The sequence below is a fragment of the Rana temporaria genome, chromosome 1 (genome assembly GCF_905171775.1).
Source record: "Rana temporaria chromosome 1, aRanTem1.1, whole genome shotgun sequence".
NCBI lineage: Eukaryota > Metazoa > Chordata > Amphibia > Anura > Ranidae > Rana > Rana temporaria.
Window position 1 is genome coordinate 658,761,501 of NC_053489.1, and position 27,318 is coordinate 658,788,818.

Sequence of the window (27,318 nt, forward strand, 5' to 3'; positions counted from 1 at the left end):
TTACTCTTGTATAAAGGGTTGTTGTCCTTGTAAAATTATTATAAAGAAAAATGTGGCGCCAATAAAAACACAAATGCCCTATAAGGCAATATCAGACTCAACAAAATCAATGAGACTTGGACAGTGAGTACATATGAAGAGATCAAAGAGACTCCCCCACAATCAGGTGAGTACCCGGATCAATAAATCGTGAATAATGAGTGTGTCGACTCAAACCACATTTCCAATCAACAGGAAAGTGAATTCACAATGTAAAAAACTGTGCACATGAATGAAAACAAGTAACTGTGATATTCATAAAGTGTCAAAGTAGAAAAGAACAATGGTTGTCATGAACCATGAAGTCCCATTTAGTGCATATAAATAATTTGTATGCATAAAGTTTATACAGTCCCAGTGAACATCAATCTTTATGGTAAACGGTGTATTATCTCCAGACAAAATCAGCAGTAGAAATAAATAAGTTGTGCCCTTACCGGATGGAGTAGACCCACATCTCACCATACGGTGGGGGGTCTTCAAGGCTTGCGTAGGCCGATTGCCTTACAGGGGTAACTTTCCAGGCACTCCTAAAGCTCTTTTCCGGTAGGACCTTTCCACTCTGATTGAACCAGGGATCTGGAACTGGTGATAGTGATGATGATATTCCTGGAGGTAGTTGGAGTTCTCAGGGGATCCAGTGTACCAGTATAAATTAAAAAGAAAAGAAAAAACACCTCCTCATCGCATAAAAAATTTATTAAAAATTTTCAAAAATAAGGATAAGCTCCCAAAAGTCTCAAATAAGGGATTCTCAATAAACCATTATCACACCAAAAAAGAAAGCAGCACTGCAAAAGCAATCTTAGCATCAAGGCACACACACTTCAGAGAAGGATAAAAGTAGCTGTGCGCAGTGTAGGATGGATATGATCAGATGCCCGACCGGTTTCGTATCAAAATACTTCTACTGGGGTGCATATCTGAATCATCTTATCCCCCTGCGCTTTAAATACCATCTCTACTTACCCCCATAGGACCAGCACTCATCGTTAATGGCGTGCGTTCCAATTGCTGACATTTCCGGTAGGCGTGCGCTCCAGGCGCCCGGAAATGACATCTATTCAATCCAATGGTTAAAAAACCCCTGTCTTTCCTGTGTATGTTACAAGCGCTCCAGGCGCCCGGAAGTGACATCTCCTGTGTATCAGCCCATCAACATGATCTCCCCTCAGCTCCCCTCCCTTCCAGGAGGATGAGCCAATCAGCACCAGTCCCAGCATGTGTGAGTCTAGAGAGGCGGAGCGCATCATAGGCCGACGTTAGCCCCGCCCCCTCATGACACAGCTCCATAGTAAGGAGATATGCAGACGTTGCGCCCGTGTATAAACACAACCGCACCTGCAAATTAGTGCGTCGAGGAGGTTCATTGATCTATAATGGATCACAGGGCGATCAGTGGAGATGTAACAGGGAAAATATCAGAGGAAGAGGGAACATAAAGGATGGCTAGAACATAGAGACATGTATGGAGGGCCTCCTGGTGGTGGGAATTGGTAAATGAAATCACCATACCACCTATATTCATGGGCACAACTCTCATATGTAGGCGCCATCTAGTGGTCAAAAACGAAAATGATGAAAATAATGACCATTTAAATCTTCCCATATTATTAAGCTATTAATAATCTATAAGAATTAAAAATTACTTTTTGGATTGTAGATGGTGTCCTGGGAGTAAGTAGAAAAATGGAAAGAGGAGATGCATATCTCCTTACTATGGAGCTGTGTCATGAGGGGGCGGGGCTAACGTCGGCCTATGATGCGCTCCGCCTCTCTAGACTCACACATGCTGGGACTAGTGATGATTGGCTCATCCTCCTGGAAGGGAGGGGAGCTGAGGGGAGATCATGTTGATGGGCTGATACACAGGAGATGTCACTTCCGGGCGCCTGGAGCGCTTGTAACATACACAGGAAAGACAGGGGTTTTTTAACCATTGGATTGAATAGATGTCATTTCCGGGCGCCTGGAGCGCACGCCTACCGGAAATGTCAGCAATTGGAACGCACGCCATTAACGATGAGTGCTGGTCCTATGGGGGTAAGTAGAGATGGTATTTAAAGCGCAGGGGGATAAGATGATTCAGATATGCACCCCAGTAGAAGTATTTTGATACAAAACCGGTCGGGCATCTGATCATATCCATCCTACACTGCGCACAGCTACTTTTATCCTTCTCTGAAGTGTGTGTGCCTTGATGCTAAGATTGCTTTTGCAGTGCTGCTTTCTTTTTTGGTGTGATAATGGTTTATTGAGAATCCCTTATTTGAGACTTTTGGGAGCTTATCCTTATTTTTGAAAATTTTTAATAAATTTTTTATGCGATGAGGAGGTGTTTTTTCTTTTCTTTTTAATTTATACTGGTACACTGGATCCCCTGAGAACTCCAACTACCTCCAGGAATATCATCATCACTATCACCAGTTCCAGATCCCTGGTTCAATCAGAGTGGAAAGGTCCTACCGGAAAAGAGCTTTAGGAGTGCCTGGAGAGTTACCCCTGTAAGGCAATCGGCCTACGCAAGCCTTGAAGACCCCCCACCGTATGGTGAGATGTGGGTCTACTCCATCCGGTAAGGGCACAACTTATTTATTTCTACTGCTGATTTTGTCTGGAGATAATACACCGTTTACCATAAAGATTGATGTTCCCTGGGACTGTATAAACTTTATGCATACAAATTATTTATATGCACTAAATGGGACTTCATGGTTCATGACAACCATTGTTCTTTTCTACTTTGACACTTTATGAATATCACAGTTACTTGTTTTCATTCATGTGCACAGTTTTTTACATTGTGAATTCACTTTCCTGTTGATTGGAAATGTGGTTTGAGTCGACACACTCATTATTCACGATTTATTGATCCGGGTACTCACCTGATTGTGGGGGAGTCTCTTTGATCTCTTCATATGTACTCACTGTCCAAGTCTCATTGATTTTGTTGAGTCTGATATTGCCTTATAGGGCATTTGTGTTTTTATTGGCGCCACATTTTTCTTTATATTTTGTTTTACAGTTTTTCCATGTTGTGTCGGCAGCCTTACACGTTAATTTTTACCAACACATTGTAATATAGCGCACTATTATATATATATTTTTCCTTGTAAAATTATTATTGAGTTATGGTAGGAGGCCATTTTACACTTGCTCAGTGAATTTATTTGCAATCAGTTTTCTTCATGAGCCCCTTTTCTCCTGATTTTACAGCTGCAAGGATGAATGTGGTCCCATCCCCCGATGTCAATGAAGGGACTCCTGTGACACTGACATGTGGTGTTCTTGGGGTGAGACCTGATGAGATCCAATACAGTTGGTACAAGAACAACATCTTGATCAAGGAAGGTTCGGTTAGGACTCTGGTGTTCAATGAAGTTGCTAGCAGTGACTCTGGTGACTATTACTGCAAGGTGCAAAACGACAAAGGAAGTGATTCCTCTACACCAGTTACACTGAATGTAAAATGTAAGTCACCTGACTATATGGACTGTAATAATTATTAATTGCATTGAAGAGAGATCACTATAGACCAGGGGTCCTTCAGACTCTTGGAGGGCCAGACTTTGGCCAGCGGGAGTGGCAATTTTCCTGGCATCATTGTTAGTAAACATCTGGTATTAGGGGGAGGAATAGTGCCCCATTGCTGGTATCATAGGGAGGAATAGTGCCCCATTAGTGGTGTCAGAGGGAGAAATGGTGCTCCATTCTCGGTGTCAGATGACAGAATAGTGTCTCGTATCAGTGGGAGGGATAGTGCCCCAAGGGCTGGATAAAGGCAAGCAAAGGGCCGCATCCGGCCCTTGGGCCACAGTTTGGAGACCACTGCTATAGACAATACATAAATCAGACTTACATGGCTTTTATAATGTAGCACCCTGGCCTTAAACAGGGCTGCTTATAAATCTAGTTGAGCTAGGTGGTAACTAGCCTGCCTAATTGGTAGGTTGATCCACTGATTTCTGTCCTAAGTCTGAGTTTGGTGTAGTCTTTCTCTTCTGCCAATAGGAGACACTGTTGCTTTTTGCATTAGAATGATGGATTACCATAAATTCAGGTAATGGGTAACTAGGTTGTCTCAGCCAATCAGCAGGAGTTTCTTTAACCGCTGTGTATTCTGGGATATGCTATTTATTTGGGAGGAGTCAGGTGATCTTCCCGCCTGGGTGGGTCTGTGTTAAGAAGCTCCTGGTTGCTAGACCTGAACCCTGAGGCCTATCCAGGAGGCATACTGGTTGCTAGGTCCACTTAAAGCCTATCCAGCCGTTCAGAGTTCCACAAAGGAGGAGCAGTCAAGGTTAAGCCTGAAGCCTGGGGCGGGGCCACATGTGTTAGAGGCTCGGCCTGAAGGGAGCCTGTTTGTTGTCAGAGGTAAAGGAGAAGCAGTTGCCACAAAGGGACAACCACTCCTGTTACCGGAGGGAAGTTTGGAAGGGATGAAGTTCTGAAGGAGTACCAAAGCAGACGCTTCGCTAGCCAGGGATGGTGAAGCAAGTGGGAAAGCTTCAGTAGAGACTCCAGGAAGTCAGCGGTAGCTGTGAGTAAAGCTTGAAGGAATACGGCGAATAACTATAAGTAAGCTTGAAGATAAAGTACAGTAGTTAGCTGTGGGTGAAGCTCGGGAATCCAGCGGGTGTCTGAGAGTCCAAGAAGTCTAGTGAATGACGGCGAAGTGAGCTTAAGGATCTACAGTGGGGTATTGTGAGTTCAGCTGGAAGATCTACATTGGGTTACTGTGAGTTAAACTGGAAGATCTACGGTGGGATACTGTGAGAGAATGTCAGGGACCTGCCTCTCGGTCCCGGCGTGTGCGCATGCATGCCACCACACAAGTTAGACAGCAGCGCCTATCTGTAGCTGCGTGCCGTCGCGCGTCTAATGCGCGCGTGCATGCGCCAATGGCACGTGCACGATGGGAGTGCGCCCACTGGGAGTGCGCACGTGCACGCTAATTCGGGTTTTGGCACCAATTCCCCTTTAAAAGCCCACTAGCTGCACCAACACAGTGCTGTCTGATCTGCAGCTCTGTGTTTGTATCCTGCATCTGAACCTGTCTACCAGTTACTGTTACCGACCCGGCTTACCTGACTACCCGAATCTCTCCGACCATTTGACCCTTGGCGTATTGTTTGACCCTGCTCTTCCGATTGCTCACCCATTGCCAGACCACTCTGCCTGAACCTGTGACTACGCTTCAGCCCTCCGCATCTGCTACCTGATTACCCGTTGTGACCCGGGCTATCTGACTCCGCTATTGCCTGTTGTCTCCTAATCCAACTTACTTCACCAGCTCCCACTGCCGCAGTACCAGCAGTGACCCACTTCTTCCGCTCCAGCGGTCTCCAGTCCTGCCGCTCCAGAGGGATCCTCTTCGGTTCCCAGCCTAGCCGTTGATTGGCTAGGCTGGACGGATTGATAGCAGCACAGCCATTGGCTGGCGCTGCTGTCAATCACAGCGGATGATGCAGCGTGCCGGGGGGCGGGGCCGAGTGATACAGTCGGCGGCCATGCCCGCCGCTGTATCACGGGAGCGCGCTCGCAAAAGCTTTCCACCATGTGAGCTCGCCCAAGACAGCCGCCGAGGGACCCCAGAAGACAGGGTTAGGGGACACTCTGTGCAAAACGAGCTGCACAGTGGAGGTAAGTATAACATGTTTGTTATTTAAAAAAAAAAAAAAAAGTTTGCCTTTAGTGTTCCTTTAAGGTGGGGCTATTGAGGCTGGAGCCCCCGAATGTGGGCTCAATAGCCCTGAGTGTCTAAGCGGGTTCAGCTGTCCAACTTTTTATGGAGCCGGCACGGCTGGGACAAAAGAGATGCAGCATTCTTTTTTTAGCCCCGAGCCGCCGAGCACGGGGACCGATCTGATCCGGAGCGCCGCTGTGTGCGACCGAGTGCCATAGCAGGTCCCGCTTCTGGAGCCTGCAGCGCCCATGATGGATCTCCTACTGGTCCAATACCAGGACCGCGGGACGTGTGACGTCCATCATAGGTGCTGCAGGCTCCAGAAGGTGGGTATTACTATGCGGCTGCCGAGCCACATCTCCGTTCAGGGCTCGGGTGGGTGGCTCTCCTCCTCCTATGGTGACTGGCTGCCTGCTGTGATGATGGGCTGAGCTGAGCTGCTGCAGGACACATGAAGACGTCTGTCTCCTCCTGGTCAGGTAGGTCAGTGTATGTAGGTCAGGTTGGTCAGTGTATGTAGGTCAGGTAGGTCAGTGTATGTTGGTTAGTGTATGTAGGTCAGGTAGGTCAGTGTATGTAGGTTAGTGTGTCAGGCAGGTGAGTTTAGTGGTCAGCATTGATGGGCAGCAACCAGCAAGTGAGCTTACCCCCGCCACACAACCCCACCGCCCAGCCAAACCCCGACCCCCCGCGCCGTTGCCGGCCTTGGACTTCGGGCTGAACCCCCTGGTCTTTTTGCCACCTAGCAACGCCCCTGGCACCCAATCTTTTCACCTTGCATCGCACCCACTATGCCTAGTAACCTGCACCCTGAGGAGGAATGTCAGTTCTCCCTGGCTCTGGGGGTCACTACCAGGCATTTGGAAGTTGGGGAGGCCACTACAATAAAATAGAGCAAGAATAGCATTTCTTACTTCCCATCAGAAGCACTGGAGGCTTTTTGCATTTCATTTTAGAGGAACAGCTCATCTGCATCCTGTTTGCTGTACTGAAGGCTACCTGCACACATTCAGTTTCACTTTCACTTCCTCGTCTCTCTTTTAGATCCTCCAAGAACACCAGTTCTCACCTCATTCCTGGAGACTCAGAAGGGGAACCTGGCCATGGTTCACTGTACCGTAGACAGCAATCCGTCCGCAGAAATGATGTTGTACAAAGACGAGACCCTCATCGCCAGTTCTCCTTTGCATTGGGCTCCAACAGAAAGGATCCAAGTGTCCTACAAGAAGAATTCTCTGAGCCTAGAGATCCGGGATGTGATCTTATCTGATGAAGGGACATACAAATGTCTTGTCAATAATTCTGTCGGCAATGCAACTGCAAGTGTCAAGCTCATTGTAGAAAGTTAGTACAACCATAATGTGTTATCTGCACTTTTGTAAAAAATACATGTAGCAGTAAAACTGTATGACACAATATGATTGGATGCACATACACTGACAGAAGAATACAGCTACAATTTCTATATCAAAGTAAGTCTATAACCCTGTGCCCAACCTGCAGCCTGAGGGCCAAATTCAGCCCTTTGGTACCCTCATGCCCCACTAGGCGGTAGTCAGCGTTTCCTTGCCTAGGTCCTAACAAATGGATAGCAAAGATAATTCATTAGAATGGATTCTACTAGCTAACTGATCTTCCTGCCTTCCCCTCTTCCTTCCCTTCTCATCCCTTTCTTTCCTTCCTTCATTCCTTCCTTCCTTTCTTGTTTTCTTCCTTCCTTTCTCTCTTAGTTTCTTCCTTCCCTTCCCTTCCTTTTTTCCATTTCTTGATAAAATCATGGGATATAGGAACTACAAACATGAACCACTTACCAACCCCCCTACAGCGCTATTACTGCTACAGGGTGGCCGCTGTGTGCAGGAACATGTATATATTCGTAATGCTGCACTTCTGGGTAGGGGACGCAATTACACAGACTCGATGTCCACTGGCACCTGCCGATCATCAACCACAGAGACAAAACTGCAATCTGCCTATGTAAGCAAGGAAGATCGTCGTTCTGATAGGAGGGAAGTAATGGATCCTGTGTCTCTGCAAAGCAGGGACTAGGATCCATTTCTTCCCCCTAGTAAAAGCACCTCCCACACAGTAGTAAAACACTAGCTAGTCACCTTTCCAGCCAGGTACAAAAACTGTAGCCGATTACTTTTAATAATCAGCCACTCACCTGTCCCATGATCCAGCGCTGTGCTCAGCCCAGCCATTTCCACCTTGCGTCTTTTGTCCCATCTTAATTACGGTATGTGCACCCGGCTGTGACAGCTTACGGCTTCACAACTGGGTTCCCACTGTGCATGCGCAAGTGCACTTCGTATTGTGAATGGCCCTGCAGTCTTCCGGGGGAAGATCATTCCTGCATCTTCTGGGGTCTGTCATGTGTCCCCAAAGACAAGGGGGGGGGGGGGGAGAACTTGTGCTTCCGATTGCCTAGGCCAGGGGTCTCCAAACTTAAAAAAAAAGGGCCAATTTACTGTCCTTCAGGCTTTAGGGGGTCTGGACTGTGGACAGTGTGAGTAGAAAATGTCCCAGCATTCGTGGGAGTAAACACTGCCCCATTATTGGTTTTAACAGGAGCCATAGTGCCTCATGATTGGTTTTAACAGGAGGAATAGTTCCCCATAGCTGGTATTAAAGGGTGGAATAGTGCCCCATGGTTGGTATTAATGGGTGGAATAGTGCCTCATGGTTGGTATTAATGGGTGGAATAGTGGCTCATGGTTGGTATTAAAGGAGTTGTAAAGGAAAAAAAAAATTTGCCTAAAATTAATGTCTGCAAGGTAGACAGACAGAATACCGTGTTTCCCCGAAAATAAGACGTACTCCGAAAATAAGCCGTATCGGGATTTCGACGCAAGATCGAAATATAAGACATACCCCCGAAAATAAGACGTAGCGATGGCGTGTCGTATGCGTAGCGGCGCGGGCGGGAAAACAAGACGTGATAGGCGTACTGTACTGGTGCGGAGCTCAGGAGCTGTAAATAAGTCATGCAGCCCTTCTTATCTGCTCCACAGTATCTCTAAGTGACCGGAGAGGTGTCGGCAGCCCCAAATACGGTAAGGTCGGCTCCATACTGTTGTACCATACTTGCCGGTAAAAAAAATAAGACATCCCCCGAAAATAAGCCATAGTGTGATTTCTGGAGGAAAAATAAATATAAGACGGTGTCTTATTTTCGGGGAAACACGGTAATGTGTAATGATTCTGTTAAAAAACTAGTAAATACCTATTAAATTCCTTCATCTATATCACCTCTGGCGTTCTAGTTTCTGTTCTCTCATTCACTTCCTGGTTTGCGGCGCTCGTTCATGTAAGAACTACATTTCCCAGTATGCATTGCGGCACGCCCGGTAATTCACACCTCCTTGAAGTCTCTAACACGTAGAGAGCGTCCTGCCGCACAGATGTAGTTCCCAGGAGGGGGTGAGCACGTTACTGACCACCGCAGTAAAGCCTCCCGTCACGGTGGTCAGTAAAATCAGACAAGCAGGAAGTGAACAGAACAGAGAAGAAATAGAGCAACTTCTGAGCAAAAACGAACAATGAGGAAGTGAAAAGAGGAATGTCTGCAGGTAAAGGGTGCTTATTATGGAAAAAAAAAATCCTTTAGAACCCCTTTAATGGGTGGAATAGTGACCCATTTTCGGTTGTAATCGGAGAAATAGTGCCCTCTTGTTGAAATTAATGGGAGGAATAGTGCCCCCATTGTTGGTTTTAACAGGAGGAATAGTGCCCCATGGTTGTATTAATGGGAAGAATAGTGCCCCATAGTTGGTATTAATGGGAGGAATAGTGCCCCATCATTGGTCTTAGCAGGAGGAATAGTGCCCCATTGAATGTGTCCACTGGCAAAGGCAGTCGAAGTGAAAGTGGGTACCTGTCAAAATTGGGTCCCCGCTCCCCTCTCCTCTCCAAAAAGCTCCATTTCACAAACAGGAGCAAGGGAGGAGGCCTTAAAGTGAAACTTCCCCCCTCCGGTGCGACAATTGGCACCTTTCGGGGGGGAGGGGGGACAGGATACCTGATGTCACAGTGGGGCTCCCTCCTTCTCCCCTGGCCGCCAGGCCAATAGGAGAGAGGAGCGGGGCCTCACGCATGCGCACTAGGGTTCTCGGCGTGAAGCCGAAAGGCTACACTGCTGGGTTCCCTTACCCGTAATGGCGGTGGCAGCACCTGACAGCTGATGGAAACTCCAGGACAGGTAAGTGTCCTATTATTAAAAGCCAGCAGCTGCAGTGTGTGTAGCTGCTGGCTTTGAATTTTTTTTTTTTTTGGCCGGAAAAACAGCGCTTTAAAGACACAGGGATGCGAGGGAAGCCTAGCAAGAGCAAAATGGCAGCTGAAGGCATCCAGTGTTTTCCCACACCCAAATCAACCAACTATTGCCGCGTAAACACGATAGGTTAAACCGATGAGAATGGTCTGATGGACCGTTTTCATCGGTCAAAACCGATCGTGTGTGGGCGCCATTGGTTATTTAACCATCGGTTAAAAAAAAGCCAACTTGTTTTAAATTTAACCGATGGGAAAAAAACGATCGTTAGTAGGCACAACCATCGGTTAAAAATCCACGCATGCTCAGAATCAAGTCGACGCATGCTTGGAAGCATTGAACTTCGTTTTTGTCAGCACGTCGTTGTGTTTTACGTCACCGCGTTCTGACACGATTGTTTTTTTAACTGATGGTGTGTAGGCGCGACGGACCATCAGTCAGCTTCATCGGTTAACCTATGACAACGGTCCATCGGTCCGTTCTCATCGGATGGACTGATCGTGTGTACGCGGCATAAACCCCCCTCACACCTAGGCATAGCAGAAATGCATGAAAAACAAGCAATGGCACCCCAAATGCGGGGAGCAGTTGCGCACTTTCCGTGGGACAAAATGCGTTTCATTTCAAAATTAGATTCCTTGGCGCATTTTTCAAGCGGAGGGAGGCCCATTCAAATGAATTGTGCAGCTCCAAAAACACGCAATAAAGACTCATAAAAATGGCGTAAAAAAGCAATGCAATAGCATCGCTCAAATGTGAACGGGGCCTTACAATAGATGTCTGTATTTTACAGTATCACTGCATTCCGTAGGCAGTCCAGTAAAACATTTAAGTATTTAAATAATAGATTCCTGGTCATCCTGCTGGGAGGTTAATTTACCGTCATGTAATTCTGAGTACCAAAATGTAACCCTGACCCGTGCCGGTGCTTTGAAAATCACAGAACATTAGCGACCTGTTTAATGCTGACTGGTCTCAATTTATTACATTAAATGTATGAAGTGTCAGTGATGGACAGTCAGGTTGCATTTGTATGTGAAAGAAAATTCAAGTTATTACAATGACTGAAAACAGGAGCAATTACAGTCACAGAGGATATGGCCTCTGTAGAGCCATTCAATTCGGCACCCACCTCGATTTCTAATGCCGCGTACACACGACCATTTTTAATGGTCTAGAAAAAACAACATTTTTTTCAACCCGATTATTGTTAAGCCGGCCTTTCCTACACACGATCGTGAAAAAAAAAAATGCTCTAGCAAAGCGCAGTGATGTACAACGCGTACGACGGCACTATAAAGGGGAAGTTCCATTCGGATGGCACCACCCTTGGGGCTGCTTTTGCTGATTCGCGCTTTTCAGTCTTCACGCTTTTCAGTCTGTTACAGCGTGACGAATGTGCTATCTCCATTACGAACGCTAGTTTTACCAGAACGAGCGCTCCCGTCTCATAACTTGCTTCTGAGCATGCGCGTTTTTTTCATGTCGTTAACTAGTTGCCGACCAGCCGCCGTCGTTTTATGGCGGCAGGTCGGCTCCCCTGCGCGAGAGCCTGTAGCTTTACGTCGGGTCTCGCACAGGCCACTAGCACACGCCGGGCACACGCGATCGCTCGTTACAGAGCAAGGACCGGGAGCTGTGTGTGTAAACACACAGCTCCCGGTCCTGTCAGGGAGAGAAATGCTGATCTTCTGTTTATACAATTTATGAACAGCGATCAGTCATTTCCCCTAGTGAGGCCACCCCCCTACAGTTAGAACACACCCAGGGAACATACTTAACCCCTTCCCCGCCCCCTAGTATTAATCCCTTCACTGCCCGTGGCATTTTTATAGTAATCCAATGCATTTTTATAGCACTGATCGCTATAAAAATGCCAATGGTCTCAAAAATGTGTCAAAAGTGTTCGAAGTGTCCGCCATAATGTCGCAGTACCGAAAAAAAATCCATGATCGCCGTCATTAGTAGTAAAAAAAAAATATATTAATAAAAATGACATAAAAATACCCCCTATTTTGTAAACGCTATAACTTTTGTACAAACCAATCAATAAACGCTTATTGCGATTTTTTTTACGAAAAATATGTAGAAGAATACGTATCGGCCTAAACTGAGGAAAAAAAAAGTTTTTTTATATATATTTTTGGGGGATATTTATTATAGCAAAAAGTAAAAAATATTAATTTTTTTCAAAATTGTCGCTCTATTTTTGTTTATAGCGCAAAAAGTATAAACCGCAGAGCTGATCAAATACCACCAAAAGAAAGCTCTATTTGTGGGGAAAAAGGACGCCAATTTTGTTTGGGAGCCACGTCGCACGACCGCGCAATTGTCAGTTAAAGCGGTGCAGTGCCGAATCGCAAAAAGTGCTCTGGTCTTTGACCAGCAATATGGTCCGGGGGTTAAGTGGTTAAAGCCCACACACGACCATTTTTTACGACGTTAAAAACGACGTGAGAATTTAGAGCATGTTCTAAATTTTTAATGGCCATTTTTAGCGTCGTGAAAAATGCTCTGGAGCATTAAAGAAAATGTCATTTTTCACATCACGAAAAACGGTCGTGTGTCCGCGGCATAAGGCCTTCTTACTGTATTATGCTAATTTTTTCTGCCATTTAATATTCGGATGCTGGTTTTTCATGTTTTGTTGTTACTTTTTAAAGTTGGTAGAAGTTAGATTTCTGAAGGAACATTTGTACAAAAAATTATTTGGACATTCTTAGGACAGGACCCTGAAAGCAAAAAATGTTGTATGCTTTTAAGATTTGATTTTGAAATAAATGGAATTTCCCCCCCAAAAAAACACATTCACTGCTAGAAATTTATTCAAGAGAAATTTCCCATCCTGCTTCGAATTTTTAATTTTCTTAAATTTTTTAAAACAAATAGCGATTTGACACTACTATTAATTAAAACGAACATTCTTAAAATGAAAACATTCTACTAGTGTATGGCAAGTTTTAGTCATATTTTAGTCATATTCAACTTGACTTGTTCTGTAATGTCGAAGACATGTTGTAGCTTATCCTAGCCACTTCTTCAGTTCTAACGCACCTACCCCAGCAGTTGCACTATTGTGTCAAAAGTATTGGGACACCTGCCTTTACACGCACATGAACTTTAACCACTTCCCTACCGCACGCCGTCATTGTCTTTGTGCAGGGATATCTGAATGATGCCTGCAGCAACAGGCATCATTCAGATATCCTTCAGACTCTGTGCACGATAAGAACGATCATAGTGGCAGTTCCACCGCTTGATCATTCTTATAGGCGGCGGGACATCCCCCCCTCCCGTAGCCATCCGGTGCTTCTCGGGGCTCTCCCGTGCCATTGGGGCCCCGGAGAAAGAATCATCTGGCTCTTGCTCATGACAATAGAGATTTGAGATGGTCACTAGTCATCTCTATGCCTGTTGGAGGCCAGGGCACGTTATGACATCACGCCGGGTTCCCGGAAGTAAACAAAGCCGCTGTCAGCATGAGATTGGTGTTAACGCCATTCAAACCACACATGTCAGGTATCTCCGCATGCGTTAGAGTGTGTGCTACAATTCTAGCAGTAGACCTCCTCTATAACTCTAAACTGGTAACCTATAAAAAAAATTAAAGCATCGCCTATGGAGAGTCAGGTCTTCTCATCCAACATCAGTGCCTGACCTCACAAAAGCCCTTCTGGAAGAATGGTCAAACATTCCCATAGACACACTCCTAAACCTTGTGGACGGCCTTCCCAGAAGAGTTGAAGCTGTTATATCTGCAAAGGGTGGGCCAACCCTATATTGAACCCTACGGACTAAGACTGGGATGCAATTAAAGTTCACAAATAAGAGAGAGGTTAATATCCTGGCCCATTGTGTTTAGCAGGTTAGTGGGCACGGAGGAGGAGGAGGGAGTGAGTGGGCTGTCATTTACCACTGTGCATACGCCCACATGTGTGACTCTATAGCCACATGGGCTGCTCAGATGTGATAGGGAGGAAATCCTCAGCACAGAAACTCACTAAAAACTGAGCATGTGCAGAGTTGCCACTACAGCTGCAAAATCTCTAGTTGAATTGGGGACATGGACAGAAGGGGGAGCTAGAGAGCAGCAGGATCACTCAAGTTTTTTGCAGAATACAGAAAACAAATCTCATAGTAACTGAGAAAATATAGACAGCATGTAATACAACATTTACTGATAGTTTTTATGATGTAATTTTAGTGAAACTAAGTAAATCAGGAAAATACTGCATGATAGCCACTATGTGGAGCTGATGATCACAATAAATACATATTTATTCCCTATGAAATTGAGTATTTCCCTAACACCCTCTCTACTTTTGACTTAGCCTGGTAACATTCAATTGTGCCTTATTCATAAAGAACAAATATATATGCAGTTTCAAAGGATGTTCTGTATTAATTTATTTTGATGATGATTAAATGTTTGACAGGTCCACTTTAAAACGTGTGTCTTCCTCCGCAGTGGTAAGAGTGGTGGCATCGCCGTCTGCGGAAGAAGAAGAGGGTAAAGAAGTCACGCTGACTTGTGTGGCCACAAGAGGCTCGGAGAAGGGGAGCGTTTACACCTGGTTCAAGAATGACAAGTGGTTGAAGGAGGACCTGAAAGGGAACACCCTCACCTTCCACAGAGTCTCAGCCCAGGATGCTGGATTCTATTACTGCAGAGTCCACAATACTCAGGGCAGCAGCATGTCACCACCAGTGACTCTACGTGTCTTATGTAAGTTTCATCTCACTCCCTTCCCGATACAAACCCAAGAAGTCTCACATGGGGCTATTTTTAGATACTAAGCCCTATAGGAAATCCACAAAGCAGCTGTAAGTATTTGTAAAGCATGGGCATTGGACCACTTGAACCTACTGATGAAGTCCCAAGTTTGGAGGTATTGGGTATAGGAGTGGAGTTGAGGTCTGATGATGTGATCACACTTTTTACTTTGGAATCTGTGGTGAGCTGAAGTATCTAGTGTTTTGCTGCAGTATATGCCACCTTTTTAGTGATCCTTTATCTTACTATTGTTGAGGAGGATTGTTGAAGGTTGTATCCATTAATGAGAAGAGCTTTGTTGACCTCTTATGTAGCCTAGAACTAGGGTTGTCCCGATACCACTTTTTTAGGACTGAGTACAAGTACCGATACTTTTTTTCAAGTACTTGCCGATACCGAGTACCGATACTTTTTTTTTAAATGTGTCCCCAAATGCAGCCATGTCCCCCCACAAATGCAGCCATGCCCCCCCACAGATGCAGCCATGTCCCCCCATATGCAGCCATGTCCCCCCCATATGCAGCCATGTCCCCCCATATGCAGCCATGTCCCCCCCATATCCAGCCATGTCCCCCATATGCAGCCATGTCCCCCCATATGCAGCCATGTCCCCCCCATATCCAGCCATGTCCCCCCATATGCAGCCATGTCCCCCCCATATGCAGCCATGTCCCCCCATATGCAGCCATGTCCCCCCCATATCCAGCCATTTCCCCCCCATATGCAGCCATGTCCCCCCATATGCAGCCATGTCCCCCCCATATGCAGCCATGTCCTCCCCCATATGCAGCCATGTCCCCCCCATATGTAGCCATGTCCCCCCATATGCAGCCATGTCCCCCCATATCCAGCCATGTCCCCCCATATGCAGCCATGTCCCCCCATATCCAGCCATGTCCCCCATATGCAGCCATGTCCCCCCATATGCAGCCATGTCCCCCCCATATGCAGCCATGTCCCCCCATATGCAGCCATGTCCCCCCCATATGTAGCCATGTCCCCCCATATGCAGCCATGTCCCCCCATATCCAGCCATGTCCCCCCATATGCAGCCATGTCCCCCCATATCCAGCCATGTCCCCCATATGCAGCCATGTCCCCCCATATGCAGCCATGTCCCCCCCATATGCAGCCATGTCCCCCCATATGCAGCCATGTCCCCCCCATATGCAGCCATGTCCCCCCCATATGCAGCCATGTCCCCCCCATATCCAGCCATGTCCCCCCCCCATATGCAGCCATGTCCCCCTTACCTACATGCTGCCACGCCGCCGCTTGGTTAATATGGGCGGGGAACATTACAGCTTTCATTTGAATAGCTGCAGGGATGGACTGGCCATAGGGACTACAGGGAGTTTCCCGGTGGGCCGATGGCTCAGTGGGCCGTTTTAAAAAAACATATTTTTTTTTTAAATGAGACTCTCTCAGTCCCCCCCTGTCTCTCAGTCCCCCCCTCTTTTAGCCCCTCCTCTATCTCTCAGACCCCCCTCTGTCTCTCAGACCCCCCTCTGTCTCTCAGACCCCCCCTCTGTCTCTCTGACCCCCCTCTGTCTCTCAGACCCCCCTCTGTCTCTCTGACCCCCCCTCTGTCTCTCTGACCCCCCCTCTGTCTCTCAGCTCCCCTTTCTCTTTTCTTTTAGCCCCCTCCTCTATCTCTCAGACCCCCCTCTATCTCTCAGACCCCCCCTCTGTCTCTCATCTCCCCCCTCTGTCTCTCTGACCCCCCTCTCTGTCTCTCATCTCCCCCCCTCTATCTCTCAGACCCCCCCTCTGTCTCTCATCCCCCCTCTGTCTCTCTGACCCCCCTCTCTGTCTCTCAGCTCCCCCCCTCTGTTTCTCATCCCCCCCCTCTGTCTCATTCACTCCCTAACTCTTAGGCTGCTTTCACACTGGGGTGGGCATGGACGGTAAAACACTGCTAGTTTTAGCAGCACTTTACTGTCGTTTTATCTGCACTATTCGGCGTCTAGCAGGCGCTTTTAACCCCCACAATGCGCCCGTGTATCGCTGCTGCTTTGTAGGCGCTTCAGCAGCAGTGGCCATTCATTTCAGTGGGCAGGAGCGGTTTGTACGCCGCTCTTCCACCTCCCCAAAGATGCTGCTTGGAGGACTTTTTTTAACGCCCTGGCAGCACCCCAGTGTGAAGGCACTCAGGGACTGCAGCGGAGGCGTTTTTCAGGCGCTTTACAGGTGCTATTTTTAGCCCAAAAGCGCCTGAAAAACACCTCAGTCCTACACTCACCTCCTCTCTTTTACACTCGCTCTCTTTTTCATACACTCACCCCTCTCTCTCATTCACCCCCTCTCACCCCCTTTCCCTCAACCTTCCCTCTCTCTCTCTCATTCCCCTCTCTCTCACCCTCTCATGATATACAATAATGGATGTAGGGACCTTTTGGTGGGCGTGATTTTTCGCAGCATTTTATTGAATTACAGTGGGCCGGTCTGGATGAAGTCCAGGGCAAAATTGTTGTCCCAGTCCAGCCCTGAATAGCTGTAGTGTTTCGCGCCGCGCTGCGTATAGACACTCCCCCTTGCTCGGGATTGGACAGTTCACCCGAGCAAGGGGGAGTGTCTATACGCGGCGCGGCGGGAAACACTACAGCTATTCAAATAAAAGCTGTAATGTTCCCCGCCCGTATTAACCAAGCGGCGGCGGCAGCGGGAATGCGGCGTAGCAGCGGCGGAGGGCCGAGTATCGGATGAGGCATCGGGGGCATTTGCGGGAGTACAAGTACTCCCGCAAATACTCGGAATCGGTTCCGATACCGATACTAGTATACCGATACTAGTATCGGTATCAGGACAACCCTACTTAGAACAGTGGCCACCAACCTTTCGGACCTCAAAGACCACTAAACTCCCAATTTTGAATCCCACGGACCGCTAATATGAAATTTACATGCCTTATACACACAAAGTTCTGGCTCTCTGCCCCCCCCCCCCCCGCATTCTTTATCACACTGGTGCCTTACACAAACGCATCATTGGATCTCACCTCCTTATGTGGCCATGTGCTCAAGCTCTGTGCTACCTCCCACAGTCTGTGACCAGCGCTGCCATAGGAAGTCCCTTCCCTCACCTCCTGCTCTCTGCACTAGCACTACTCCTGGCACCTCCCTCTAAGTTCACAGGAGCTGGAACTGGAACTGGGTATCCATTCTGACCGTATTGACTGTCAGCATGCATTGAGAACAACACTGGGAACAACATTCAGTGGCATACATTTGCCAGAATGTTGATTTGCTGCAGATCCCCTCGGGACCATTAACATTTTCTTGTGGAACACTGGTTGGCAACCGCTGGCCTAGAGGTCATATGTTGAGGTGAGCAGATCCTTGTGTCATTGGGCGCAGTGTCTTTTCCTGTAATTTGTGGATCAGTGGGAATATTATCACATAAGACATAGGTAGGCAACTTTGTCCCTTCAGCTGTTTTGAAACTACAAGTCCCATGAGACATTGCAAGACCCTGGCAATCACAGGCATGACTCTAAGGCCCCGTACTCACGACCAAACATGTCTGCTGAAACTGGTCCGCGGACCAGTTTCAGCGGACATGTTCGTTCGTGTGTAGGCAGTAACGTACAGGATTCCAGCAAACAATCGTCGGCCAGACCGTTTTCCAACGAACAACTGTTTCCTGGTCTTGCTTTAAAACAGTCTGCTGGAATCGTGTCCGTCAGACATGTTCGGTCGTCTGTACACAAAAGCAGCGTACAAAAACCCCGCGCATGCTCAGTCCAAATGAGGAGACGGGAGCGCTTGTTCAGGTAAAACTCGCGTTTGTTTGGGATATGGCACATTCGTCATTAGAAACCTTTTATTCTAGCAAGAGAACAATGTCTTAAAAAGGCGCACTAAACCACATTTTCTTGCCTCGTTTTATTAATTCTTCTCTTGCTAGAATAACCCCGTTCTCTTACTGATGCAATTTCAATAGAGTTGTCCCATACTGAAATGTCACATTTCTTGCTTGTGCTGTAATCCTTTAATAATGTTTTCTATGCCAGACGTGTGTTTTGGTTGGTGGTCCTCCATAATTTATAGTAGTCATTTTTGTAAAGGAATGTGCATCTTTTTTTTTTTGTTGTTGTTTCTAGTTAGGTCACCATTTAAATTTTTTTTATTTTTTATTTTTTTTTGTGTTTCATTTGAGAATATTAAACCATGTTGGCACACCAAATGTCCCCCCCCCCCAAGGAGTGTGTCCTTTGTAAATTACCCATTGTATATTTATTAAAGGTTTGCTGCCTAATAATCCCCACAGTATAACAAACAATAGACATGTTTTCAAATGAAAGCAAAAAGCCTTTTATTCAGGCAAATGTCATCACAAAAAATAAACAGAACGGCAGCACTAGAATAGATAGCAAACTATATGCAAACTTGCATTTCCAACATGGTGAAGGATAAACTTCCAAGCCTCAGGAGCCAAACACAAAAATATGAAGCAGCAGCACACAAACAAAGGAACCCAAACTGTGGTAGTACAAACAATATGTCCTTTATGTGGAAGGAAATGGAAGGCAGAAAATCAACGTTTCCTCCTCTTTCCAGCCTTCCCTCCAGGCAGCCTTCCAGCGGATCTAACACGGGGTCTTGCAGGTGGGGTCGATGTGGCAGCAGGAGGATGGTGTTCCGCAAGCCGGGCCGGGTCACATAGCCCAGTCTCTGGGGTCAGCAGGCCCCTCTGCATCCACCAAAGGACCTGGTTCATCAGGGCCTTTGCCAGTCTTCTCTGGTCCTCCTCCCCTTCATTTAAATCGTGGGCCAATGAGGCACTGAAGGCCTCTGTGGGGTTGAGGGGGGCCCTCATGATGGCGCTTGCCTCCTGTATCATGCGGAGGCTTGCCTCCTCCACAGGCCTCAACTGCCTCCTTCGGCTTGATGGCCTCACCTGGGGGGGAGAAGACTGGCTGGTGGTGGTTCTCCTGGCCGGGGGGACCTGCTGCAGGCCACTGGGCCCAGCCTCCTCCTGGCTGCCACTGACCACGGCCTCCTCCTGGCTGCCACTGACCCCGGCCTCCTCCTGGCTGACAGACACCTGAGGATCTGCCACCTCCTGGCTGATCTCTTCTTCCTGTGTGGAAAAAAAAGGACATTTTTTACAATTTCGCAAAATAAAACCACACTCATTTTCATGTTTTTCGTTTAGTATTTTCTGTTCATTATTACTTGAATACACTCTACTTCTGACCCCTGCAGTTGTCATCTCTGACACCTATTTGTCTGTACACCTTTTTTTTGGCTTTTTCCCAGCTTGGCTTTTCTTTTACAATATCAAATCATTAATCCACCAAGAATTATTTACGCCAGAAATATAGAGGAAACTACTATACCTCCTCATCGAAGGGTGGCAGATCTGCATCTCTGTCAGCCAGGCCCTCTTCCTCCGACTCTGCAGGGCTGTGGTCATCTGGGGAAGGTCCGCTGGAAGGTAGCATGGAGGAAAGGTTGGAAGAAAGACTCGACATCGTTTTCCTGCCTTCCATTTCGTCCCGCAAAAAAGCCATCTGTTTATAATACCACAGTTTGGGTTCCTTTGCTTGTCTTGCTGCTGCTCCAGATCTTTTGCTTTTATTAGCTTTGTATGCTCTCCTGTATGTGCTTCTGAGGTTGGCAAGTTTATCCTTCACCATGTTGGCAGTGCATCCTGGCACCCAAGTTTGCATATAGTTTGCTAGCTCTTCTAGTGCTGCCGCTCGTACATCTTTATTACAATATAAAGAGTGCTTGGAATTCCACAGGATGGGCGTCTCCTGATATTTTTGGAGTAAGGCCTCTATAGCTTCCTTGGTTTGTAGTTGGTCCATTGAATTGTTTGAAAAATTATATTTCTTTTTGAGTCTAGATTCCAAAAACATAAACCACAGAAAAATAAATATTCAAAAGGATCAGCGTTGACCTTGATATAATATGTGTCTTCAAATTTATTACCTATATCTAATTACAAACACAGTCTCTCTTGTTTAAACAATGATTGGCAGCTCGGCCGCATTGCTTGTACCAAACATTGATTTGCTAGATGCAGAGCCATTGTTAACATTGCAGTAAATATTTTTAATATAGAAAAATAAACAATGCTTACAAATGACAGTATTCATCTAGGCACTCTTTCATGTGTAAATCTCATGCCCCTGACAATGGATGACATAAAAGACACTTCCTAATGACCTCTGTACAACCAACACTTGAACAATACTTTGCCTGATCTGAATACACCATTCAAAAATTTGTCAATGAGGTACAGCATTGTTCACATCTCTATTTTGTGAGTTGTCCAAAAGCATTTGGATACCAAAATAACATTGTGGTACCCCATAGACAGAATAGCTTAAAAAGGGTGCAACCAACAGCCCAAACCCTCATCCCATGTGTCTACATTTTCAAGGCCTCTGCTGATCACATTTATAATTTCCTTACCTTCCTGTCTCTCACTCCTCGTTTCTCACGCTCGCGTAATTACCGCGTAAGATGCGTAATCACGGCGTGCACCTTTTAAACACTCCGCGTATTTATTAAACCCCGCCCTCGTCACCTTTGCGAGGCCCCTAATCAATGAGTTTAGGAAATATGGCGTTAACTGTGTATGTTCTGGATGCGCTCGATAATTCTCCGCGTAACCTACGTAAACACGTTGTTTGCATTCTCTACACTCCGCGTATGTATTAAACGCCGCCCTCTTCTCCGCCCATGGCGTAAGAATTCATCTTTTCCACGCCCATAATCTCTGTGGGAAAGGAAAGATGGCGATGTCACACGAGCGGGCACGATGCTCTCATGCCACAAGTGAAGGGACAGAGGCAGGGACGTCCCGATCAAGGCAAAGAAGATACAAAGCCACTAATATGCGGTTCCAGGAAATGGTGGAGTTAGTTTACATCATGCGAAAGAAGGACTATGATGGTGAATTAGGGCCATACAAGACCCCTAACCGCCGAAAGGCACATATTATGGACAAGGTGGCGAGGAGAATGCAGAGGATGTTTGGGATCACCAGGTCCAAGGAACAGCTGAGGAAACGATGGTCAGACTTAAAATTGAGGGAGCCACATCAGATGAAGAAAATACTTAAAATTCTGCGTAAAAGTAAGTAAATTTATATTGGGGTTGGGGGGGGGGGGTGGCTGATTGTCTGCAATAATGTGTTGCCATGTATATTTCACCATCTGCCTCCTTGGCCTGCTTGTAATTTTAAAGACATGTTGTCATTTATTTTTTATGACATAAATACCTACATATTTACAAATAGTGTTATTAGTAAACCACGTAACATCACATAGTTTCTCAGAAAGGCTCGGTTATTCCAGGAACAACACACCTGGACATGGCTCACTGGCCAAAAACTTTGTTTGTAAACATTGTGTAAAAGCTAGTTCTAGAAAATAAAATTATGAGAATGGGAAAGGCAAACAGGATTCATTCTAAAAACAGTGGTAATAAAGCAGATGTTTTCACATCTGCAATGCAGAGCACCTGTGTCTCCCCAAAACAAAAAAGGGTTTTGGTAGGGTCTCCCAGAAATACTGTTTAGGGGGGACATCCATGTGTGTCACTTTGCTAAAAAGGGGCAGGATCAGAGCTTGCCATATAGAAGTAATTGCAAAATGTAGGTTTGGTGAAAGATAAAAGTAACTAAATGAAAGCATCTTCTAAGCAATGTATGCGATTTATGCTCTCCAATATCTGTGTGCTGATGAGTCTACATTTTTTTTTGGTTATTTAAGGGGAAAGAAGTCGCCAGCATTTGGAGGAGGCAGAGAGGGCCAGACAAGGCCAAAATCTTCCATCTCAACATGTGGAGGAGGAGGAGGATGTGGAAGGAGAAGAGGATGTGGAAGGAGAAGAGGATGTGGAAGGAGAAGAGGATGTGGAAGGAGAAGAGGATGTGGAAGGAGAAGAGGATGTGGAAGGAGAGGAGGAAGGAAGAAAGGAGGAAGGAAGAGAGGAGGAGGAAGAAGTAATTTTGGACTTAGAATTTATAGCAGATGAAGGGCAAGTGGCGGAAGAACAATTTGGCGAATTGAAAGAAGGTGGATTGATGGATGAAGGAGGAGTCGAAGATGATGGGGAAGTGGTGGAAGAAGGAGGAGTGATAGAAGATGATGGGGAGGTGGTGGAAGAAGGAGGAGTGATAGAAGATGTCGAAGAGGTGGAAAGGAGAAGCCCATCAGGTCAGTGTCACCCTAGCTTGATAAAAAAAAACATATGTAGATAGGCCTCATCGAAAAATAATGTTGTAAATGAAATTTTTTTTTTTTTTTTTAGGGGAGGAGGATGGTGTGCCAATATTTTCACGTGCAAGTGCTGCTATAATTATTCAGCAGGTCATGGAGTGCAGCACTGAAATGCACAATATGCGTGAAAGGATGGTTGTCATGGAAGAGAATTTAACAAATGTCCTTTTGGAATGCTGCACGGAAATGGACAATATGCGGCAAAGAATGATGGTCATCGAATCTAATTTTAAAAATATTATTGACATGATGGGCCGTGTCAAAGACTGAAACACCCCCCGCCCCCACAAACATTTTTACTGTTTTAATAATGAATACGCCAAAATTTGAAGATACACACACAGTGTGCCAACATGTGCTATCTGCCATCACAGAATATCTAGTGTCTGTGCTTTGTGGGTCCAACCCCCTCCTCCATCCTCAAGTAGTTGAGAGGAAGGGTTTGCTCCCACAGAACACAGACATTGATCACCCATGATGTCAGATAGCACATGTGGCCATTTGTCTGTTGAACCAATGACATTTGGCGAGTTTGCACTGAATGTGTGTATCTTCAAATTTTGGCGTGTTCCAGTGTGAAAGCACACCATGACTGACTGCTGTTGTGAGTTTTTATATTTTTAGAATTTGATTTTGTTACTTTTTGACCATGTTGAACATTTTGGGATACTATAAAGTTTAGACCATAAAGAATAAACAACGCCAAAAAAATTTAAAAATATATATATAGAATTATAAATCTCTCTAATCACTGAATTTAGTGAAGTCGAGATTTGACTCCAAAATCTCAATAACAAATTTTCTTATTGAAAAACACACCAAAAAAAAAAAAATTGGTTAAAAAACTAATGGTTTTTGTGCATAAAAAATATGCCGAATAAAAAAAAAAATAAGGCGGTAAACACCACACCAAAAATAGTCTATATATATATATATATATATGTAAACAATAAATCTAACTATATTTGATAAACAAAAATGTGAACTTGTTAAAAAATGTATAATCTGCATTATATTTTTGGTTGAATTACCTGAAAAAAAAAAAAAAAAAAAAAAATTTTTTGTAGACTCCTAAGTACAAAAGCAGGGAGTAATGAAAAAAATATAAAATAATTTTTGGGGTCATGAACAAGCAAAAATTAAAAAAATTGACCTCAAAATTTACAAATGGAGTTGCTTCTTATTTCTAGACTCAATACCCTGTTTGTAGATGAGTGAATACTGTGCAAAATGTGGTTACTTACTAAAAGTGGAGAAATCAATTATGCATTAAAATTGAAGAAGTTAGTTAGAGAACCAGGAAGACAGATAAAAAGAGAAAAAGCATTAATGACAAACAACTGTATAAAGTCCAATGGTCTAATTATTTATTATTTGAGAGAATATTCCTTTCTTTGGGGGCCGAATTAGAAAGAAATATGATCTGGCATAGCAATGGCCCCCCGACCCATGAAGTACTCAACATATTTGTCGCGTACCTCACGAGCTGATTGGGGGGCCAAGCCAGCGCGACCAGTGTCCAGCCCGGGAAGGGGATCTGAGGGTAGTCTTGCCTCAGAACCGATGTCGGGTAGGTACGTCTGGGAGTGCCTGCGTAAAAAGTTGTGCAAAATGCAGCAGGCAAATACAACGGTGTCCAATTTATATTCCGCCAGATGTATCGATGTCCTGAACAGGCGGAACCGGTTGGTGAGTATCCCAAAGGCATTCTCGACTACCCTCCGAGCCCTGGCCAACCGAAAATTAAAGACACTCCTCTCTGAGGTGAGGGTCCTCTGGGGAAAAGGCCGCATGAGGTGAGGACCAAGCCCGAAAGCCTCGTCCGCTAGGAACACAAACGGAAGTCCTTCCACATTATCTTCATCTGGTGGCAATGCCAGACCACCAGCTTGGAGACGATCATAGAAATCAGTCCGTGCGAACACTCCCCCATCAGACATCCGGCCATTCTTCCCCACGTCCACATATAGAAACTCATACTGTGCCGACACCACCGCCATCAACACAATACTATGATAACCCTTGTAATTATAATAGTAGGACCCCGAGCGGGGTGGGGGCACAATGTGGACGTGTTTCCCATCTATTGCTCCACCGCAGTTAGGAAAATCCCACCGCTCGGCAAATTGGGAAGCCACAGACTGCCATTCCTGTGGTGTGGAGGGTAGCTGTGGGGACAAACAAAAAAAGAGATTTAGTACTTTGTAACAAAAACATCCTACAAGCATCCTTGTGACAGTTCACAGTATTAAAATTGCATTACAAAAATGTGCATGGAGAATTTGGGAAATGAAATATATAGGGCCACTTCATTAAGAGACTCCACAGCCCTCTGATGGGGACAATAAAAGTTTGAAGGGGGGGGGGGGGACACAAAAACCAAAAAGTCCTGTTTTAAAAAATGGAAAGGTGGGTTTGTCCCTAGGATAGCATGCTGGACAGGTTAATATTGGGTAAGGGACAAATATGCAGGTAGGTCAAGAATAAAACATGTAAAGCTTATATCAACATGCATAGGGAGAAAAGGGAACGTTAGTTAAACACACAGCATATCTGGGAAATGAAAAATTAAGTTAGTTAGCAACATTATTACAGCCAGGAAACTTACCTTAATATACTCCTCATGCATAACTTTGATGATGGCAGCACACGTGTCCGGTATGATGACCCCAAGCGCCTGCGGAGAGATGCCTGTTGAGAACTTGAGGTCCTGCAGGCTCCTCCCAGTCGCCAGGTACCGCAACGTGGCAATAAGCCTCTGCTCGGCCGTGATGGCTTGGCGCATCACAGTGTCCTGCCTCGTGATATAGGGGGACAGAAGTTCCAGCAGACTGTTGAATACGGGGTCCGTCATGCGGAGAAAATTCCTAAAGTCATTAGGATTATTCTCCTGGAGTTCCCTAAGCAGAGGCATATGTGAGAACTGGTCACGCTGGCGCAACCAATTCTTGGTCCAGAAACGCCTCCGCCCCCTGTTTCTGGCCAAAGTACTGGACAAATGAACATATCCAGCAGCCATCCCATAAACAGCACCAACTCGCGAAAATTGACGCTGCTGCTCCATCATGGCTTCAAACCGGCCGGCTGGTCAGTCAAGAACACACTGAAACAGAAAGCACTCGCAAATCCAGCACTACCTGCGACAAACGCGTGACAAACAGATACGAGCGCACAGGATGCAACTGCTAAAGCAGAAACAACCTGCTAGCCTATAGCCGAATGACAACTACGTTACCGCAAGCACACGCACTGAACCCGTGAATACACGCTGTCAAAGCCTGGAGACCGAGAAGCGCGAATCAGCTCTAACCAAACCTTCACTAACACGAGCAAACCCGTAACTAGCAAAAGAGGAACAGAGGGCGGCGCCATTAAGTTTGGTCTTCCCCTTTATAGTGACGTCGTACGTAGTTTACGTGCACGCGTTCCGGTACGACGGTAATTTGGTCCGCTGGTGTGTACACGCCAGCGGAACCAAACACAAATCAGCCTTGTACGCCGGAAACTGTCGGGCAGACAGTTTCCAGCGCACAGATCCGGTCGTGAGTACAAGGCCTTAGAGGCAGAGGCATGATAGGATTTGTAGTTTCTCCACAGCTGGAGTGCCAAGGTTGCCTACCCATGACATAAGACTTTGACACTGATGGTTGTGGATTTTCTTCTATCGGTTGAATGCTACTTCACTATGCAGTGATTATAATTTATTATTATATAAAGAAGAGTGCTATAAAAATCTATATAAAATCATGAAAGTCAAAAAACACACACATTAGGGCCCTTTCACATGTACGTATCCCGTGAGGATCTGTACATGTCTCATCCGATTGCTCAGCTGGGATCGATCCGTTGATGGCCGCTGAGCCGGCAGATGACAGGGCGGTCCCTGCACACTGTGGGGGGATCGGATGAACACAGACCATCTGTCCGTGTTCATCCGATCCGCTCTGCAGACTGATGGAAAAATAGGATTTTCCTCCTGCAGAATCGGAGCATAGCGGACACAGATGAGATCGGGTGTCAGCGGATATTCATCCGCTGACACCCGCTATCCCATAAGGATGCATGTATGGCCGTATTTCATCCGAAAATGGATGGATGAAATACGGACATACGGTCCGCTGGTGTGAAAGGGCCCTTAAAGTCCATTACCTAGATTCACGTAGGGCGGCGTTCGTTTGAGCCGGCGCTTTTACGCTACACATATTTACGCTACGCTGCCGCAAGTTAGAGAGGCAAGAGCTGTATTCACAAAGCACTTGCGTCCTAAGTTACGGCGGCGTATCGTAAATGTGCCGGTGTAAGCGCGC

General features: G+C 46.0%; 1 protein-coding gene across 1 annotated transcript in view; it reads left to right on the plus strand.

The window, feature by feature from the left end:
- The window catches only part of LOC120924548 (sialoadhesin-like), a 137,527-nt gene that overhangs the window by 35,401 nt on the left and 74,808 nt on the right, over positions 1–27,318 (plus strand). The window contains exons 6-8 of the mRNA XM_040335516.1: positions 3,256–3,510; positions 6,770–7,069; positions 14,467–14,724. Of these exons, the coding sequence (XP_040191450.1) occupies positions 3,256–3,510; positions 6,770–7,069; positions 14,467–14,724 (813 nt within the window). The remainder of the gene's footprint in view (positions 1–3,255; positions 3,511–6,769; positions 7,070–14,466; positions 14,725–27,318) is intronic.